A 20,505-nucleotide genomic window follows, 5' to 3' on the forward strand; every position below is an offset into this window, starting at 1 on the left:
GACCTTCCTATAATTTGCGCCCTGTTGGTGTTTAGAGTTAACATGCAGCTTGGAAGCTTAACTGAATCCCAGTTGGAGGAGCACATTTTATCCGTGGATATAATCGCAATGAGATTCTGGATTTGGAAAATAAGAAAGAAAAATGTGTTCAGGAAAATACATAGTTAATAGGAAAGATATTAGTTCTGTCTAACTAAGTGGGAGATACAAAGAGCTATGATCCAAGGTGAGGATGAAGAGGAAGCAGGAAATGAGGTCAGCAGCACTGATGGTGTCACTGAAGGAAGGTCAATAAGTCTGCACAACTAGGACAGTCTAGGAAGGTTAGATGTTTCTCTCTCTGTACCCTTCTCATAAAGGTATGTCAGCCTACAGCCTGACTTGCACCCCAACACTTCAATTGCACACTTGGGGGCAGTTGTTTTCCACATCTTCGCTGCCCTCCAGTGAACCTGTTCCAATGTACCAATCCAGAAGTGGTTCACCCAGTAAGGTGGAGCTGCAGTTCTATCTTCCCAGCAGCAGTGTTGCTGTTGTTTATGGGGAGAGATTAAGGGAAGGACCAGTCATCAGCGAGGTCAGGGCTGTGCAGGTGCACCAGTGCGAATGCTGGATTGGCTCCACTGGTGCATCTCCACCATCTTGAACTTGCTTCTGGTTTGCCCCTCCTACTGCTGAGAAGCCAGCATTGTGGCCTCACCCCTGCTGCTGTCTACATCCTTAAAATGTGATGTCTGAAACTGTACACAGTACTCTAGATGTGGAGTACTCTAGATGTGGAGTACTGTGAGGAATAGTGAGGAATAAAGCAGCATTATTACTTTGTGCAAGTTGGAAACCAGGCTAGAGTTAAATGGATAAGTAAATAAACAGGCTAATGTGCCCTGCTTGATTTCTGATATAGATATTGTTGTTCTGTAGTTGTGAACAATTCCCCACCTCCCACCCATTTTTTGATTGCCTGGTTTTAAAATTAGCAACCGGATGCACAAAACCCCCATTCATTTTAGTGAAACAAACTCTTCTGCAAGCTAGCTGGAGAGGAATAAAACAAAGGCTGAATTGTGCATCCAGGTGCTGATGTCCACTAACATCACATTGCTCTTAATCCATTGATTGACATAACTGCTTTGTGGGGGAGACTGGGGGGGGGGAGGATGAAGAACTCCACATATGGAGAAGTTGTTTGGAAAAGCACAAATATCCAGAAAATGTCTCTTTGGATCCTAGCCTGTGTATATTGAAGTAAAGTTGCCAAATTTCTGCAGATTCCCTCTTTCCTGCTACGTTTCCCCCATATAAGTTACAGAGCAAGAACTGTAAGAGGTGGGTGTTTTAGGCTTTGCTGTCTGTTGAGCCTGGCAAATCTTAAATTCAGTGCTCTACATTTCCACATCAGTTTGCATTAAAAAAAAACATGAAAACTCACCAGCATTTTAGTGTGAATTTATCGCAATATGCACATTTTTGCAGACTAATTTCCTCTCTTATAATGCATTATTTTACGTTCTTTCCATCAGTATATACATGTTGATGCACAATTCACCCTAGTATATTCATGTTTGTACACTTGGTTGCAGAACTGCATTGCAAAATTTGGAGAAGTGCAAATTTTGAAGAATGGCTGGGTTTTGGTTCCTGTTTTGTTTTAGAACATGCAAATTTGGTCAGTTTTCCTTTAAATGCAAGCAAAATCCTTTTCCCCCCTCCATCCCTAGTGTAAATTCACATAAAACAGCAACGGGAAACCTGTGACCCTCTAGATTTGTTGGACTTCAGCTCCCACAATCCCAGCAGGTATATAATTAGAGGTGTCTACCATGGTGTGCACTACAACTCCCATCATGCTAGGAGTAAGGACTGATTGGAGTCTAACAACATCTGAAGGGCCACCCTGACATGAAAAGTCTATGTCACCTCAAAGCATCTGCTGATGGGATGGTGGTGGCTGCAGATTTTTGGCAGTGTGGTGCCAGTGGGGTCTTCAGTGGAGTCTCCCTCCCTACAATGGAGTAGGGTTGCCGCTTGCAGAATATCCCTGGATCCATCACTATCATTGGTGATCCAAGTGGTCCCTGTAGTGTAGAGTGCCTTTAAAAAGGCCACAATCAGCATGAGGGTAATCTAGTTTTAATTATCTGTGTTCAGAAAACCTTCTGGTTAGAGTACTGCAATGTATTATATGTGGGCCTGTCCAGAAACATCTGTCAGTACAGAATTCTGCAAACAGATTGCTAATGAGGACCAGCAGTTCAGACTTACAGCAGCAGTTCTGGCATGACTGCACTGGCTTCTAATACATTTGGGGCACAATTCAAAGTGCTGGATTTGACTTACAAGCCCATACCTTCTGGAACATTTCTCTCTGCATAAACCTGTCTGGACCCTTAGGAAATCATTGGTGGCCATCCTCCAGCAAAAGTACAGTGAGTGGCTATAAGACAGAGGACTCCTTAATAGTGGGCCCCCAATTATGGAGCATTCTCTTCAGGGATGCTGCCTTTCATAAACATGGTCCTCTTTTCAGCACCAGTCCTTGACTGCCAAGCATTTGGTTGGTGATGTTTTCTCATCTGCTGGGTTGTTTTTAATGGTGGGTCATACATCATGCATTTATGTGAGAAGCTGGATGTTTTAACTTTTTAGATATTTATGTATCACTGCCTTTGAATTGTCACTTTGAGTATTACTGTAAGTTTACTTTGGTCATGTTGATGTAAACCTCCTTGGGTTTGAGGCAATAAATAAATAAAGGGATTTTTTTTTCTTTTAAGGTGGAAAAAGAACAGTGCATTTATTGTACCTGCCTCGTTTCCAACACATAGCGCCACAAAAGAATTCTTCATATAACGAGTCATTGCTTGACCTAAGCTATGTTGAAAGGATTGCATAGAAATGTAATTGCAAGAGCAATCATAGCTAGAAAAGGGCAACAGGTACTGGATGTGCCACTTCTACAGCACACAGAAGTTGGTGGTACATGGTGTATTCATATCCCTTCTTTAAAGATTCTCACATTTTGTAACATTGCTCTTGCCCATGTCTTGAGCATGTAAAAACCACCAAAGTAATATAAAAATGTACACATTAAAATAAATAAATACATAAATAAATAGGGAATTTTTCATACAGCTCTCTCTACAAACCATTGAAGTGGAAGTACATTAGTTTATCTGGTTTCAGACCTACTGAAATCAGTGGGGACTGATGACCCAGGTTTGTTTCGAAGTGCAAGAGCTCATTCAATCATTTAATAAGACTTTAGAATTCCTATTATGTAGCAATTTCTTACACCACCATGCTTATAAAGTGGTTCTCATAAAACAATACGTGGAAAATAATATTGTACTGGAATTCAAAATGTTTTGTAAAATCCCACCCCCAAAAAAATTCTTGTGGAGGACTCTAGTATCCCACTCGGTTATTTTTTTCTAGAGAAACCAACATGGATTTTCATGCATGTAATCTTTCTCTATATGCTGATTTCCATGGGATTTACTCAAAAAAGGGCGTATGACAGAACCAGACTTTGCTTTTTTAAAAATGGGGTTGTTGCTCCATGAACAAATTGGTCAGTTTGAAAGACAAAGAAATAATAGTCTCGGCTATCTAACACAAGAGCAGAACCCAATCCAGGCCCACTGACTCTTTCTATATTCACTATCAGTGTGTTGTTGTTGTATTAATTAAAAAGAAATCCTTTTAATTTATTTTGTGTTTGTATTCAAGCAACCATTGCAAGATGCTTCAAATAGTGTCAGCATTCCGGGGGGGGGGGGGGAGGAATGCCGCAGCAGCTTTAACCCTGGAAACACAACACAGCTGAACTGTTTGTAGAAGTTCGGGAAACTTTATGCTGTAAAGGGAAATGCAATCTCTTTGCTACCATAAATGTTTAGTGGTTTGTGGAGTTTTGCATTCATGTTGCATTGGTGATATTTTTAGTGCATTATAGACTTTTATATCCCTGCTGCCCCAACCATTTTACAGACCACTGTAGTCATATACATAGACAGCATGTAATGGAACACTGTAAGATTCTAGTGCACCACAAAAGTGCCAGGCAGTAGAATTCAAGCGCTGATTCACACATGCGCTGAGAGCTGGAACACCTTGGTAATCATTGGCAAATCTCTTCTAAAGGAATGGCAAATTTAACCTGAGCTAGTCTTTTGAGTGCCAAAGCACATCAATGAACTTCAGTTGCTTTCCCCAACATTGTCATGAGTTTTATCTACATTCAGAAAGGCAAACAAGTCCTGAATGTGCACACAGAAAATGATGCACACTCCAAATCCGTTACTTCAAAGGCACTAGGATTTTGTTACATTGCCAGTTCCCATTTTGTTTAGCCAAGTGAAATCAACTAAAGAAATGTAAAAATGCATGTAATCTAAAAGGGTGGTATTCTGCTCAGTTTTACTTAGAACAAACCCATTAAAATTCATGACCACGATTTTGGCTTAGTTGAATATCAGACAAAATGCCTTCGTATTACAACCCAGGATTTAGGGAAGTTTTCACTTATTCTTTCCACATCTATATAACTCTCAGCATTTATCTCTTGTCCTGGGTCTGCAGAACAGGAGGAAAATACACTCCAGGCCAAGGGACCAAGAGTCACTGGGAAGTTGTACCTGCTGCCTCCCAGAAAGATCACCATGGCAAGGAGATCAGTATGGACCCATCTATCATCATGAACTCATTGACAGGCTCTCTTTTTAAGTGCAGTCCACACCAGGAAGCTTAAAAACACAAGACGGTGCAATACAAAACCAGAAAGTGAAATAAGGCACATTACAAAGGTTATTTTTAAAAATCTATCGACCAGAGAAGGAGCAGCTGAAGGAGCCCAGTTTCCCCCTCTCTGCCAGAAAGAACACCCTGTGTTAATGCTTGCTTTTCTCTCCCCTATCATTCCTTTTTTCCCCTTTTGTGTCATGAGATCACATCCACCACATACATTTAAAAGACATTGAAAACATATAGCTTTTCCCCAAAGATTCTTGGAGACTGTTGTTTCCTATTACAGAACTACAGTCAACAAGCTACAGTTCCTAAGATGCTTTCAATGTGTTTTTATTGTGCTTTAAATATATGGTGTGGGAAGGTTAGTCTGAGCTTGTAGTGAGTGACGTGGCCTTTTATCTCTTTACAATGCTTAGAACATTTTAAATGCAATTTGTGGTGGTGGTTATTTATCCTGTGTATCACAGTGCTTAATACCATGTGACTTCAGATTTACCACCTCTTCCCTGTGATACAGGAGGATCAGCTGTGGAGTGCATGGTATTAAGCTACGCACACAGCAAAAGTTAATTTATACCTCATTAATGAGGTATGATTTCTGAGAGTTTAAGTAGAAGTAGTCCTGCAAACCTGCACTTTAAGAGTAATCCACAATGGTGAAACAAGACATGTGTCTCTTGAATCTGATTTTTCTTTTTCTAAAGCAACTATAAATCAAAACACCGGAGTGTTGTAGAGAGGAGAGAAAAATGTATGGAAAAACATTTATCTTCCTATCTCACATCCTGATTTTCTAATCAGGCTGATATAGCCAAACTGGCTACAAAGGACTAGACAACAGTGGTCTAGTAATACTATTAATTGTTCCATGTGCAGCTTAACCTTAAGTGCATATCTTCTCTATCACTATTATTCTACATTCCTTGGTGAAACATTCTATTAGGACATATTACTGCTGGATGTTATGTGTGTGGTCCAAAACTTTGCGGGGTTCCTATGTGCACAGCGCAACTTCTTGCAATCTGAGATGGCGCTCTTTCTTTTCCATGATGTGGGGATTCCTGTCACATACCCCAAATAGTCCACAACTCTTAGGAGATAAAAGGACAGCTTCTGGTAATACAGAGCTCTGTTTGCACACCGGATCCCCTGCATGTGGGTTGAGAAGTACACATTCCCAATTCATATGCAAACCAAAACACAGCGGTCTTTGAAACGAATTTTGCAATGCAGTTCTCCAGCCAAATAATGTGTTCAAAAAATGTGCATATAAATATACTAAAGCCTTTTCGGCTTTGGCCCCAGCCTGGTGGAACACTCTATCACAGGAGACCAGGGCCCTGCGGGACTTGACATCCTTCCACAGGGCCTGCAAGACGGAGCTCTTCCGCCTGGCCGTTGGTCCGGGCCCAGTTTGACCCCCCTCTATGGGAACCTGTAAGTTACCCCTTTGGCCCTCTTATCGGCTCATGTGGGACCAACATGGATAGCTGGCCCTGATGAATACTTGAGGTTCCCGACCCCTATGGTTGTAATTCGTGGGCAGTCATTTAATTTTATCCTGATTCTAATTTTATGCTGTAATTTAATCAATTGCTTGATTGTGTTTTAATGTATTTGATATTTTATGTTAGCTGCCCTGAGCCTGGTCTTGGCCGGGGAGGGCGGGGTATAAATAAAAATTTACTTACATACAAATATGTGCTAGAGAAAATAACATACAAATGCATTACAATAGGGAAAATTGCTTTGCAGAAATGTCTTTATACGCAAATTGCATTAAAAAATGTAAGAATTAAAAATTGCATTAAAATGCAGATGCAGTTTCATTAGGATTGTTTTTTAATGTGGAAATGTGGAATTGAAAAATGAGAAACTGAGAGAAACCAAATGTATGAATTCCTTAATGTGTGTGTATGTGGGTATCTATTTCCCACTGCACTTATTGTTGGCTCTAATCCCATGCTCTTTGTAAACCCTGGCATGTGCAAAGAGCTTGCAGGGGAAAGGAGATTTATATCATATCCCAGCAGAGGATATGTGGCATCATATGCTATCTAGTCCCAGGAGACCTGGCTACAGAGAGGTGGTTAACTGCGTTCTTGAGTACTGTATGATACAAATGCAACAGATAAGGATAAGTAAAGAAATGAGGAGTGGGAGACAAATAAAATAAAAGAGTTATCTATCACATCGATAATATTTTTCCTGTTTTGCTTTTAGTTTACCATCGCTGTTCAGTCACCAGCTGTGCGCCATAAAACCCACTGAGTATGTGTGCATATTAATGCTGCTGTTTGAGCCTCCGCATTTGCATCGCCTGGCTCTTTTTATTTTTAACAGAGCTACCTTAATGTTGCATTAATGCAGGTCTCCTGGCTGAAAGAGGAAAGCAAATCATACCTCAGAAACTTGATTGTGTTGCTGGCAGCAGTACAAAAACAGCTGTAAATGTAATATATATGGACTTCACCGAAAAGCATTTGATAGTGTCTCACTAAAAAAAAAGTTACTTGCAAAATTCAATTAAATCAAATTGGCTCAGAGCAATGACTTGACACATGGTCCAAAATGTAGCCAAAACCCATTTTCAAATCCCAATGATACGCTTTAATGTATTGAGTTGTAGTATCTTGGAAACTATCTAGGCGCTGGCCACAGTTTTGTTTCAGTATTCAGTCTGTATATTACGTAGGAGAAGAGAAGTGGTTCGGAACAGAATCATTAGATTTGCAAATTCTGGAAACATGAGCATGGGCATAAAAGGGAATCGTGGGACTGGGTCCTTTTTATAATGAAAGACCCAGAGATGAAAGAATTGTGCTCTGTGCCAGATGCTGCCCATCAGCCATCAATCTCTGGCACCAAACCTTCAACAGGTTTACTGTCACAAACTACAAAACACACCCAAATACACACTTCAAATACAGTTTAGTCAATGCGAGAGCCACATGGACCCATAGCCAACCCTCTGGGAATAGCTGCTATACATGGTGGCATTCAACTAACTTTATGTTAGAGTAGACCCATTAGGCTGGATTCAACTAACTTGTTGCATGCATGGAACAAGCTTTTCTCATGCAATGGGATTGTCCTGCCTCTCCTCCACCTGCACCCTGTGCTCCCAAAATTAGCTCTGGAGAGTTGGAGGAACCTGCAGAAGAAATATAGGGGAGCAATCCTGGTGTGCAAGCAGACCTCATTCTGCACATGCATATCCCAGCTAACGCTACACTGAAATCCACCTACTGAAATGAATAGACATGGCTAAGTTAGGTCTATTAATTTAATGTTTCTACTCTGAGTGAAACTTTGTTGAAGACCAGCTATTACCTCTGACAAAGAGATGTAGCCTGCAGCCTTGCACTTTGCTGCCTCTCAAGAATAATTGCTATAAATGCTCATAATCGGTACAACGGTCCTTATATAAGGAAACATTCACAATGGTCAAAAAAATAACAGGAAACGGAATCTATCTCCCCAATGGTCCTCATTTGTGCATCCTTCTGTCTTCGACGGCTCAACTGCATCCTCAGCCCAGCTTGAGAAGATAAGCATTGAGAATCTGAGACAGGGAAGACTGAGCTGCCTCCCGAAGACAAAGTCCAGCAACTGGAGGAACGTGTAGCTACGCTCCAAAGAATTAGAGAGCTGGAGCTCTTCTTGGAAGCAACAGAGAACACCGTCTCCACCAAGGAGGAGACAGGGGACACACCTGAGAAGGAGGCTAGTTCACCAACACAGGTGCCAGATATATGGAGAAACATGACTCAAAGAAGTAGGAGGCCCGGGGTTCGCTCTGATTGTTTAGAAATACACAATCACTTTGAAGTCCTCTCCCCTAGCATGGAAGACGAAGAACAGACTCCATTTGAGGATCTCTCACTCATTACAGTCGATCAGGTATATGAAGACGAGCAGCAAAGTCAGTCCTCAGGGAATGTGCAGGAGACCTTGGAATGGACAGCTCACGGAAGAACCCCGACCAAACCTAAGAGGAGGCGTGTAGTGGTGATAGGGGATTCCCTACTGAGGGGAACAGAAGCAGTGATCTGTGGGCCTGACAAGATGTCTCGGGAGGTGTGCTGTCTCCCTGGGGCTAAGATCCAAGATATAACTGAACGACTGCAAGGAATCATAAAACCCACTGACAAATACCCCTTCCTCTTGGTTCATGTGGGAACCAATGACACTGCAAGCAATAGCCTCCAGAAGATCAAAAGAGACTACGAGGCTCTGGGCAGGAAATTGAAGCAATTAAATGCACAAATTGTCATCTCATCTGTCCTCCCAGTTGAACGACGTGGCCCAGGGAGAGAGGGAAAAATAGTGGAAGTGAACAGCTGGCTTCGCAAATGGTGTAAACAGGAACGATTTGGATTCTTAGATCACGGACTGCAGTTTCTTGAAGACTGACTTCTGGCAAGTGATGGGCTGCACCTCACAACAGTTGGGAGGAATGTTTTTGCCAAAAATCTCAGAAACCTCATCAGGAGGGCTTTAAACTGACTAATGTGGGGGAGGGAGATAGTGCTCCTGAAGGTAGGAGTCTATCAATTGATGAAGATGATCACCTAAATGTCATAGACCAAATGGAGCAAACAGCACGCAGACCTAGTGGTGGGAGGAAAAAATCCTTAAATAAGAGACACGGGGGAATGATTAATGGACTTCAATGTCTGTACACTAATGCGCAAAGCATGGGAAATAAACAAGATGAGCTTGAGCTCTTGGTACAGCAAACTAAATATGACATAATAGGCATCACTGAAACCTGGTGGGATAAGTCCCACGATTGGAATGTAATAATGGAGGGATACAATCTATTTCAGAGAAATAGACCAGACAAGAAAGGAGGAGGAGTGGCGTTATATGTCAGGGATGTGTATACCTGTGAAGAGATCCAAGATTTAGAACCTCAAAGCCAAAGTGAGAGCATTTGGGTCAAAATTAAGGGAGAGAAGAATAACAGAGACCTCATTGTGGGAGTTTACTATAGATCCCCAAGCCAAACGGAGGACATAGATGATGCCTTCCTGGAACAGATGGCCAAGCATGCAAAAGGAAGGGAGATAGTAGTAATGGGGGACCTCAATTACCCGGATATTTGTTGGTTGTCAAACTCAACCAAGAGCATAAGGTCAAACATATTCCTTACTGGCCTTGCAGACAACTTCATTGTCCAGAAAGTGGGAGAAGCAACAAGAGGAACAGCCATTTTAGATCTGGTCCTAACCAGTGTTGATGACCTGGTTAGTGGGGTAGAAGTGGAAGGATCATTAGGCGCGAGTGATCATGCACTTCTGAAGTTTACTATACAGCAGAAAGGAGCAGCCAAGCATACTAGGACTCAATTTCTTGACTTTAAGAAAGCCGACTTCATAAAACTTAGGGAAGTGCTGGGTGAGATCCCATGGACAGTAATACTAAAAGGAAAGGGAGTTCATGATGGCTGGGAGTTTGTTAAGAGGGAGACAGTAAAAGCACAACTTCAGGCAATACCAATGAGACAGAAACATGGAAGGTGCCTAAAGAAGCCAGGGTGGCTATCTAAAGAACTTTTAACTGAGTTAAGATTAAAAAAGGATGTGTACAAAAAATTGAAAAGGGGGAAACCACCAAAGAGGAATTCAAACAAATAGCCAGCACATGTAGACACAAAGTCAGAAAAGCTAAAGCACAGAATGAACTCTGTATTCTGCTCTGGTCAGACCTCACCTGGAGTACTGTGTCCAGTTCTGGGCACCACAGTTCAAGAAGGACACTGACAAACTGGAACGGGTCCAGAGGAGGGCAACCAAAATGGTCAAAGGCCTGGAAACTATGCCTTATGAGGAATGGCTAAGGGAGCTGGGCATGTTTAGCCTGGAGAAGAGGAGGTTAAGGGGTGATATGATAGCCATGTTCAAATATATAAAAGGATGTCATATAGAGGAGGGAGAAAGGTTGTTTTCTGCTGCTCCAGAGAAGCGGACACGGAGCAGTGGATCCAAACTACAAGAAAGAAGATTCCACCTAAACATTAGGAAGAACTTCCTGACAGTAAGAGCTGTTCGACAGTGGAATTTGCTGCCAGGGAGTGTGGTGGAGTCTCCTTCTTTGGAGGTCTTTAAGCAGAGGCTTGACAACCATATGTCAGGAGTGCTGATGGTGTCTCCTGCTTGGCAGGGTGTTGGACTCGATGGCCCTTGTGGTCTATTCCAACTCTATGATTCTATGATTCTATGAAGGCAATGTGTGGCACAGGCATGCATGGAGGAATCCATAACTGCTCATTAACAGCAGAGAAAAATTTCAGCCGCAAAGCTCTCTCTGCATGTATTCCATGCAGTGGCCTCTGGCTAGTTCAACCACATGTCTAGCATCAGCCCTATATAAAGAGAAAGTATATGCAGTGTTGATATACTGTCCTGAACAAAAGTCCATGGGATATGATGAATGCTTCATCAAGGAAGTAGAGATTAGGGTCAATCTAAAGTTGCAGGGTCTTAGGTATCTCTAAGCAGACAACTGGCTCCAGCAAGGTCTGGGGTTAAACTTCAGCCTTTTATCTCTCCCAAGTTCTGTCCACTCACCTCTTTTGAAGCCTTAAAGGGATAGTCCTCTGACCTAGAGCCCAGAACTCCACCAGCAATGAATCAGCTCCTACTCTGCACACTCAACAGGCACTGAGGAGCATGAGACCCATGTTGTTAAGGGAGCCAGTTTCATCAAGGGATGTCATCTCTGGGGTTCAATGTTCAATGAGGTCAAGGGACTTCATACAATATCAAGATGAGAACGTAAGAAGAACACTGCTGGACCTTCTCACCCAGCACCCAGCTTTCAGAGTGACCTATGGGAAGCCCATGAGCGGAGCCCAAGTGCAACTGCATTCTCCCCACCCACAATTCCCAAAAACAGATACTCAGAGGAAAACTGCCCAGTAGTTCTTTTCAGAAATAGCATTCGAACAGTTCCACTCTTCCGCCCATTAAATCTGAGAAGTGAGTGAACAGTGGTTGCTTTGCATTTGGCTCTTGAGATACCATCAAAGTTTTAAGAAGGACAGGAAGTTTATAAATAGTGTCTAGATCACATTGCTTACTGAAAACTGCTGAAGTAAATTCCCATCTTGAAGGAATTGCTCCTTTCATTGTAGAGTTGAAATTGACTAGGGGTTTTGATTTTGAAGCCCATTGTAAGTTCTGCTATTAAAGCGAAGGAGCTTCTTCTGATTTGTTATGTAACTGGTGGAAGGAAGAGACTGTCTGTTTCACTGCTGTCCGTCACAATCTTTGCACAAAATTATCCCATCTTAAACAATAATATTAGACATTATTTTATTTCTACTATAGTGGCTTGAAAAAGCAGTGGTGAAACTGATAGACAAGAAACCCCTTCACTGTAAAGATGGAAAATATGTACAGTAATTGTCATTTCCTTTAAATATACACAAATATAAACACAGCTGGCCTTTGAAATTAGCATTTTTCTGAATTTCGTAATACAGTTCTCCAAACAGAAATGTGTATGTTGTGCAATCAAGAGCGAAGAAAAGGCGGAGGGGGGGGGGCCTTCTATCTTCCATATTGTTCATAACTCCAAGGAATATTATGTTTGCAGTCACCAAGTTGCCATTGTTTTCAATATCACCCTGCTATAGCCATACTAATTTACAGATCATAGATACAACCCCACCAAAGTTAAGTGCTTTTAAATCCCATTAAATCTAATGAGAGATTTTAAGCCTAGCCTTAACACTTTCATTGATGTGAACAGAACTGAAATGTTCTTAATTTTGACTAGTTTGTGCCTTCATATTTCCAAAATTAGAAAACAGAAGGAGAGCATTTAAAAATAAACCTGCATCTGTCAAGATGTTTCCTCATGATTGGGATTTTGTTAGCTATATTATCAATAATTTAATCCAAAACAGATTTTCTTTTTCACCAAATATTATTTTCATAGCTTAGAATTCTGGTGCCCAACTCACCTTAAGAGAAAGAAAGACAAAAAGAGAGAAAACACCAGCCTTCTAATTTCACCTGTCCTACTGGTCCAAAGTAAGAAATATTGTAAGTATTAATATGACAGCAGTATATTATCTATGAGAATTTACATTATATTGTTTTAGCAGTAAAGTCTCCAATACACTTTTAAACCTGAGGTTGATTGCGAAGCCCTTTGTTTTGTAAGCTGTCTCGGTAGTAAAAGAGGTGATAGCAATTCTTGTATGAGGAAAAATGGGAACATATTGCCCTCTAGTGTTGAAAAATATATAACTGGAATGAAAACAAATGAGATTTCATCTAAGAATGCTCTACTTTCCCCCCTCCCCCCCTTTCTGGTAGCAAAAATTCAAAAGGTTTTTTTGTTTTGTTCTTGCTTGCTGTAAGGACCACTTATTGATTTGTTTAGGGACAGTGAATAACCCTAATGAGATTGTAAAGCCCAAGATGTGTGTGTGATATTTGATGTACTCCAAAAGTGAAGTTGCAGTGATTTATCAGTGTCACCAGAGCTTCAAAACTGCAATGAACTCTTGTGGAGAATTTCACATGATCTGCTGTATCTGTCTAGAGCCTTATCGCTTTGCAGGAAGCATCTGAAACATTAAAGTTAAGCAAGAAATCTATAAACATTGGCTTAATCATGATTATGATCTCAGTAATTAAGCAGCAATTGAACTGTTACTAGCTGTAGTAATATCAGTAGTAGAAATGATAGGAGCAGTAAACTGGTTATATGTATTATAACATTTTAGTAGGCTTTTGTTGTTGTTGGGGGGACTTTCCAGTTATACATTCTAATATTCTAGTTATACATTTTTATATATTGTCTCTGCTTTTGAAGCCTTATCTAGAAAACATATTAATCCTTGAAACTCCACCTGTAGTATGGGAGCAGTAATCAATAGCATTCTAATGCTGATCAAGGTTAAGAGTGTAAAGCGTTTTGCATACTATAAGTATTATATAAATATCCATTTTAACAACATTAATTTCTCGTTTCTATATTTACTCAATTGTCATGTTTGGGGCCTGCCAAATCGATCATATACATGTATACTTAAAAGTAAGACCCACTGACTTCCATGAACTTACAATCCTATGCACGCCTACTCAGAAGATATTAAATACAGCAAGCTTACTCCCAGGTAAGTACAGTTAGGTCTGCAGCCTTGTTTCCAAGTACATGTGTGTAAGATTGAAGCTTAACCTATAAAAACATTGCAGTTATAATTGCCACGAGTCAGACCTCTCCAAATGGAGGGTGGGGTGTGCTGGCTTTCCACGGAGAGGACTGAAAGTCATCATTTATGATTGAGAAGAAGCAGCAACAAGGTGGCCCAACTGGTGTATCACAGCATCTAAGACCAAGCTTCTGACATTTGGTAACAATCTACAAAGCACTGGCTATGACTACACTTCATTGAAGTTCAACAGAAAATTACTATGGGTAGTCAGTCGGCAGCGCATGAAACTCTTAATCTCTGGGTGCGGGTTCAAGCCCCACGTTGGGCAAAAGTTTCCTGCATTGCAGGTGGTTGGACTAGATTACCCTGGTGGCCCATTCCAATTCTACAATTCTGTTATTTTATTTACCCAGAGCCAGGGCTGGCTCTACTACAACATTAGGATGACATTTGCCACGTGCTTCCCAAGCTAGCCTACTGTCCTCATGTGCAGTGGCAGAAGCTGCCCTATGGCCAGTCTTAAAATAAAGTTCAGCTACAAGGCCAGCTACATGGGAGGGAGGGTGATATCTTGTCCTTTGCCTCAGGTAGCAATTTGTCTTGGGCCAGCCCTGCATGGCACATGCTTGGCAGTTCAGAATATTGAAGAGAACAGGCTCTGCTGTACATGCGGTTTAATTATCTTGGAGCATGTCATTAAAAGGGACCAGAGACTTCTGTGCAAGGAACAAGTATTCCCCCCCCCCCCCAGCATTTTATCAGGGCTGCTCCACCTACTGATCAGGGCTGCTCTCACCTACTGAGACATGAATTGTGAAGGCCAAGCTATAAACCAGTCTCCATTCTCCCCGTCACCTGGACTCTTAAAAAATTTATATGGGTTCCAAGAAACATAAACATTCCACCCCACCACTCCAAAACAGATACAGGGTTGTTGTTGTCTAGAATCTTAAAATCTTATTCCAAGAGGCTTGCTATAATGTAAATGACCCTTCTGAGAGCAAGACCAAAAAATCCCAAAGATTTCACTTGCTGAATGTTTGGTTAAGATTTACCTTAACCTAAAATACCTCTTTGCCATCATTCTACTGTCCTTGCAATTAACCTTTAAAGTCAAGTTCTCTTAACCTTAATTCTGCTTTTATGTAACACAATTCATGTTGACTCTAATTACTATAGCATTTTATATATATATATATAATAAATTATAAATATTTTACCACACCTAAATGACACCATGAAGGCATCCCACTGTCGTCATCTATGGTGGAATCAATAGAACTTTTTTTAAAAGGTGACTAGCTTATTTAATTAACACATTTTAATTGCTGTATGGATTTTTCTTAACCTACTCTAATTTCTCACTTTGTTGCAGATAATGTTAATTGTCTTCTCCATTGATTATTGGCAACTGGCGCTTTCAGAGAAGACGGCTTCCAGTATAGATTTCCAACTCTTTGGACTTCCAGCTCTCAGAGTTTCATAGTTTTGAACACCCCCCTTATAAATGCATTGCAATGGTCACATGAACGTTTGGAGAGTGGTACTGACACCATCACTTGGTCTGTTTATAATGGCACTTTAGAAGGAAGAAGCCAATTGTGTTTTTTTAGTAACTAAATGAACAAACCTAAAGTGCTGCAAAAAAACATGAATCTTATTGTGAAGCTTCGTAGAAGTTTTCGAACATTGGTCGTTCTCTTAGCCACTTTCTGCTTAGTGAGCATAGTCATTTCTGCTTATTACTTGTATACAGGTCACAAGCAGGAAATAGCCCTCATTGATACCACAGGAGGGGCGGAGTGTGAGGATCTTAAACTCTTGCCATACAGGTCAATGGAGCTTAAAACGGTGAAGCCCATCGATCCATCTAGGACTGACCCGACTGTGCTGCTCTTTGTGGAGAGCCAGTACTCTCAGCTCGGCCAAGACATCATAGCCATTCTGGAGTCAAGTCGGTTTCAGTTTCAGATGGTGATTGCATCAGGAAAAGGGGACCTTCCTCCACTGGCAGACAATGGCAAAGGGAAATACATCCTTGTAATCTATGAAAATATTTTGAAGTACACCTCCATGGATTCATGGAATAGAGAACTCCTGGAAAAATACTGTGTGGAATACAGTGTTAGCATAATTGGTTTTCATAAAGCCAATGAGAACAGCTTGTTGAGCACTAAACTCAAAGGATTTCCATTACATCTCTACAATAATGCCGCTCTGCAAAACTGCTTAGTAAACCCCCAGTCTCCTCTGCTTCACATTACCAAAGCCCCAAGGGTTGAGAAAGGCCCATTACCTGGTGAAGACTGGACCATTTTCCAATATAATCACTCCACTTATCAACCAGTGCTTTTAACAGAATTTCAAGCTTCCAAACCATTCCCAGTATCACTGCCTAAGGCTTCTCTCTATGCCACAGTGATTCAGGACCTGGGACTTCATGATGGGATTCAAAGAGTTCTTTTTGGAAACAATTTGAACTTTTGGCTGCACAAACTCATTTTTATAGATGCCATCTCCTTCCTGTCAGGGAAGAGGCTTACATTGTCCTTGGATAGATACATTCTTGTCGACATCGATGACATCTTTGTTGGAAAGGAAGGGACAAGGATGAATGTTAAAGATGTGAAGGTAAGACAAGAGTGAATGGTGAAATCTCTTCTCAGCAATACATTTCTGACACATAAAGCATCAGAAGGCTAGTAATACCTCTCAACAGCGTTTTGTCCTGCAGTTTGCAAACACCCACCAATCTTTTCACTCAGGGGTGGAGAAGCTGGGACAATCATCCCTGACTTTGCTGGCCGAGGCTGATGGGAACTGGCACCCAACAACATTTGTAGGGCTACAGTTTTGCCATCCCTGCTATAGGTGTTTAAAGGATGGAGGTTAGGCATTTTATTTATTGATTCATTGCCTATTGTATATCTATCCATTCTCCAAACTTCTCAAAAGAACATATGAGTCCTGCTTCCAATCTGATCTTCACAACTGCCTTGTGAGGTGGGCAGTGGCGTAGCGTGGGGGGTGCAGGGGGGCCGGCCGCACCGGGCGCAACATCTGGGGGTTAGGGTTAGGGGGCACAAATTACTTGCCTTGCCCCAGGTGCTGACAACCCACGCTATGCCACTGGAGGTGGGTGAGGAAGAAGGATCTGATTAGCCCAAGGCCATCTGAGCTTCACAGATGAATGGGAAGCCAGGTCCCCTCAGTCCCTGTCTGACACTCTGTCTCCGATACACCACACTGGTTTTTGTTTGTATTTAGGCTTAAAATGTCTGGATTTATTTGTTTCCAGTTAGAGGACTTGTCTCTAACATTTCTGCTAGGGTAAATTTTGAGGTGGGAAGCTAATAAAACATTCTGTCAGAACTACCTGTCCTCTACACCTTAGCAATGATCATAAGGCTAGTGGACCAATGCTTTTGCTAGTAAGAACAGCATCAGAAGGGTGGCAAACCCAAAAATAGTGAATAAACATCTTGGTCATCCAAGGGAGCTCATTGAACTCTGGATTTAGTAGGCCTCAGTGCACCCATGGGCCACTATGTGAAACAATTAAGTGTCTTTGTACTAATAAAGTTTGCATCTTGCTAAGACACTCTTGTTGACTTGAAAGGAAATGTTCTTGGAAGTTACATCCAGAGGAATCCTCAGGGAAGAGACTGGGCAAGCCTTACATACAATTTTGAGATTAAAAATAAATTAGCAGGACTAGCGATATACCTAATTAAATCCTCCCTGGGAATTGTCTAAATGTATCTAAATATCGAATTAATCATCATTATGGGAGCCAATACTACAACCATTTCTCCATTTCGGTACAGAGAGATTTTCATTTATGGGTGATTGTTCACCTTGTAAATGCTGTTTTTCTTTCTGTCTCTCTCTCTCTAAGATATATACAAATATATATACACATACATAAGCACCCTCTTTGAGCTTCTTTTCCTCACCTGTTGTCCTGGCCACAATTCCAAAGAAATCAAATCATCAAGATAGGGCATTGCTCATTGCTCATCAAACGTTTACCATTTGATTTCTTTGTTATTCAGGCCAGGACAACAAGTGGCAAAAAGAAACCTGAAACTCCAGCTGTTCCCTAATGAATCAAACAAAGGCTCATATAAGGTTCCATAATGAGATACTTTGAACAACAGCCATGTTGCATCACTTAAATCGAACAATCTGCTTTCTGAATAAATTCTTTGTTGACTTCTGTATATATGGATTTGCAAACCTCTCTCTTTGTTTTGGCAGAGTTTTTTTGCTTCTCCACCCCATGCATAGTGTCTCAATAACCTTGATGTTAGGAGCTGCAGAAATAAATAAGAGGCATAACCAGATGCCCAGCCAAGTCCAGAGACTGTTCTTTGTTTTCATTGGGGCGTGCATTTAGTAGTGCATTCCTCATTCTCAACCCCAGCAGCAGGATCTTGTCCAAGATTTTTCATATTGAGCTTCTTTTTCCTGATGAAAAAAAAATCAGACAGAATCATATAGAAACTGGGCATCAAAACGACAGTTTTCTCCAGCATAAGCTATCCATTAAACAAGATATGCCGAGGCTCCTGTCTGGTCATATCTGCTTTCTGGGGTTTGATGATTAGAGACTTAATAGGGCCTTTTTGATAGCACCTTAACTACAAAACTCACTTAACATACTGGCTTGGCACCATCTTTGCTATCTTTCATGCCCCAGGCAAAGTCCATCCCATTCTTTCAAATGGTATTAGAAGATCTCAAATGCTTTTTAGTAATAGGTCATTCATTCATTCATTTATTCAGTTACTAGTTGCTGTTTCATGTGTGGGTCCCCCCCCCCCGTGTTATTTTCAGAAGCTGCCTTAATGCCACACCTAGTGAACAACAGAATAAGCATACATACATACATACATACATACATACATACATACATACATGTGTGTTTGGGATTGTTCTATTTTTACAGAACTAGAATATTTGCAGTGGAAATCAAGTCCATCAGATTATGGTGGCTTTCCTGGTTATATGCAATATTGTATCACACTTCTCACTTCTGTTACCATAACAGCAGACTTGCAGCCTCAATGTACTTGGAAGAAAGTGCCATTTGTTGCAGTCAGATTTCTGTAATTAATTGCACTTGGGATCCAATCTTATAAACTATCCCTCCACATTAGAGTTCCAAGAATTGGGGGCAAAGTAGATGTGATGAGGGCAGCCATCCACATGCCTGCCTCATTCATTTATTTATTTGCATGTATTTATTATTTTTATAGCCACCTATCAATAGATATTCTTCATGTGGCTTTAAACAAAACAACATAAGAATGCAAGGAAGAATAAGAGAAATCAACAATAAATAATAAAAGACAACAACAACGAGACAACATAAAACAATTTATAAGCAAAACTTAAAACAATTAAAACCCTGGATGAATTAAAAGGTGCTGAAATGATCAGAGAGGAAAAAACCAGGTGAACCTCTCTGGGAAGGTGACTCTGTTCCTGGCATGACTGCTCCTGCGCAGGCTAATATTTGGGGTATTTCTTTATTTTAAAAAAACCAAGTGAGAGAATATGAAGCTATATAACTCAGACATTACAGCCAACTGTGTGTTCAAAAATGCTTTCTGCCGTAAAAAACCCCCCAACCTTATTTCTGCAGTGATTCTGGGCTATAAAACTTCTGGTCTCTGTAGGTTTCTCCAACACAAGAAATGGGCAGCTCACAGAAAGATTTCTCTAGACATTTTGCAAAATCAGGAGATATTTTCATTTTACTGAAACTTGTAGCAGAATTGCATTTTGAAAAACTATATGTCTTCCAGAAAATCGAGCAGGTACTTAAATGTTGTTATATTTTTAGGTGAACACTTTGTGTGGCTTAAATGTGTAATTTAAATACATTGTTCATTAGACAGTAAAATTACCAATTGCGCTTGGTGAAGATTATCTGAAAGTTGCTTATGGTTTAACCAAAATGGATGTGGTATGGACATTAGACTTGAGCTAAGGTTATGGTTTGCCAAGAAATAAATGCCTATGAGATATGACCAGTAGCCTATGTTAGGGTTTGACCAGGAAGTGGTGGGGTGGGGAGTGCATTTGAGGTTTGGATGCAAAAAGTGGTTGTTGAACCCTATCTCCCACACCTATTGTATCCTAATCCTTCTTCCAAGGAGCTCAGCATAGAATAGAAGTTTCTATCTATTTTATCCTCATGAAAACTCTATGGGAAAGGCTATGCTGAAATATTGTGCTGGGTTAAAAGTGAGCATCATGGATGAGTTGGAAATTGAACACAAATCCTTCCAACTCCTATTCTAACACCTTAACCACTGCACTGCAGACTCGCTAATAAACACAATGAGAGCTCAAAATAGTATTAACACTACAGATAATCACTGATTTTAGGAACCAAAATTCTTCCATATGGCTGTATGGAAGGCAAAAGTCCTGGAGAAAAGCACTGAAGGAACAGCATTCTAATCTTTTAGAGTTCTTTGAGAGGAACAAAAAGCTCATGGATAGGAGTGGTGAAGTAGGCGCTGTCTCCTTGCAATCTCAAAAAGCTTGTGATGCAGGGTAAGAGG

General features: G+C 40.9%; 1 protein-coding gene and 1 long non-coding RNA gene across 3 annotated transcripts in view; both read left to right on the top strand.

Moving 5' to 3' along the window:
• NDST4 (N-deacetylase and N-sulfotransferase 4) overlaps positions 1 to 20,505 on the top strand; it is a 141,414-nt gene that overhangs the window by 13,731 nt on the left and 107,178 nt on the right. Inside the window, exons 2-3 of one of the 2 annotated variants that reach the window (XM_081208075.1) lie at positions 12,700 to 12,806; positions 15,303 to 16,558. In XM_081208075.1, the coding sequence (XP_081064201.1) occupies positions 15,548 to 16,558 (1,011 nt within the window). In that variant the 5' untranslated portion in view covers positions 12,700 to 12,806; positions 15,303 to 15,547. The remainder of the gene's footprint in view (positions 1 to 12,699; positions 12,807 to 15,302; positions 16,559 to 20,505) is intronic. The other variant, XM_081208074.1, reaches the window with a different exon arrangement.
• Positions 16,577 to 18,284, top strand: LOC308594792. The gene is made up of 2 exons (XR_014011617.1): positions 16,577 to 16,930; positions 17,063 to 18,284. It is a non-coding gene; the product is annotated as an uncharacterized lncRNA (long non-coding RNA).

Source organism: Podarcis bocagei, assembly GCF_964188305.1.
Source record: "Podarcis bocagei genome assembly, chromosome: 9".
Lineage (NCBI taxonomy): Eukaryota > Metazoa > Chordata > Lepidosauria > Squamata > Lacertidae > Podarcis > Podarcis bocagei.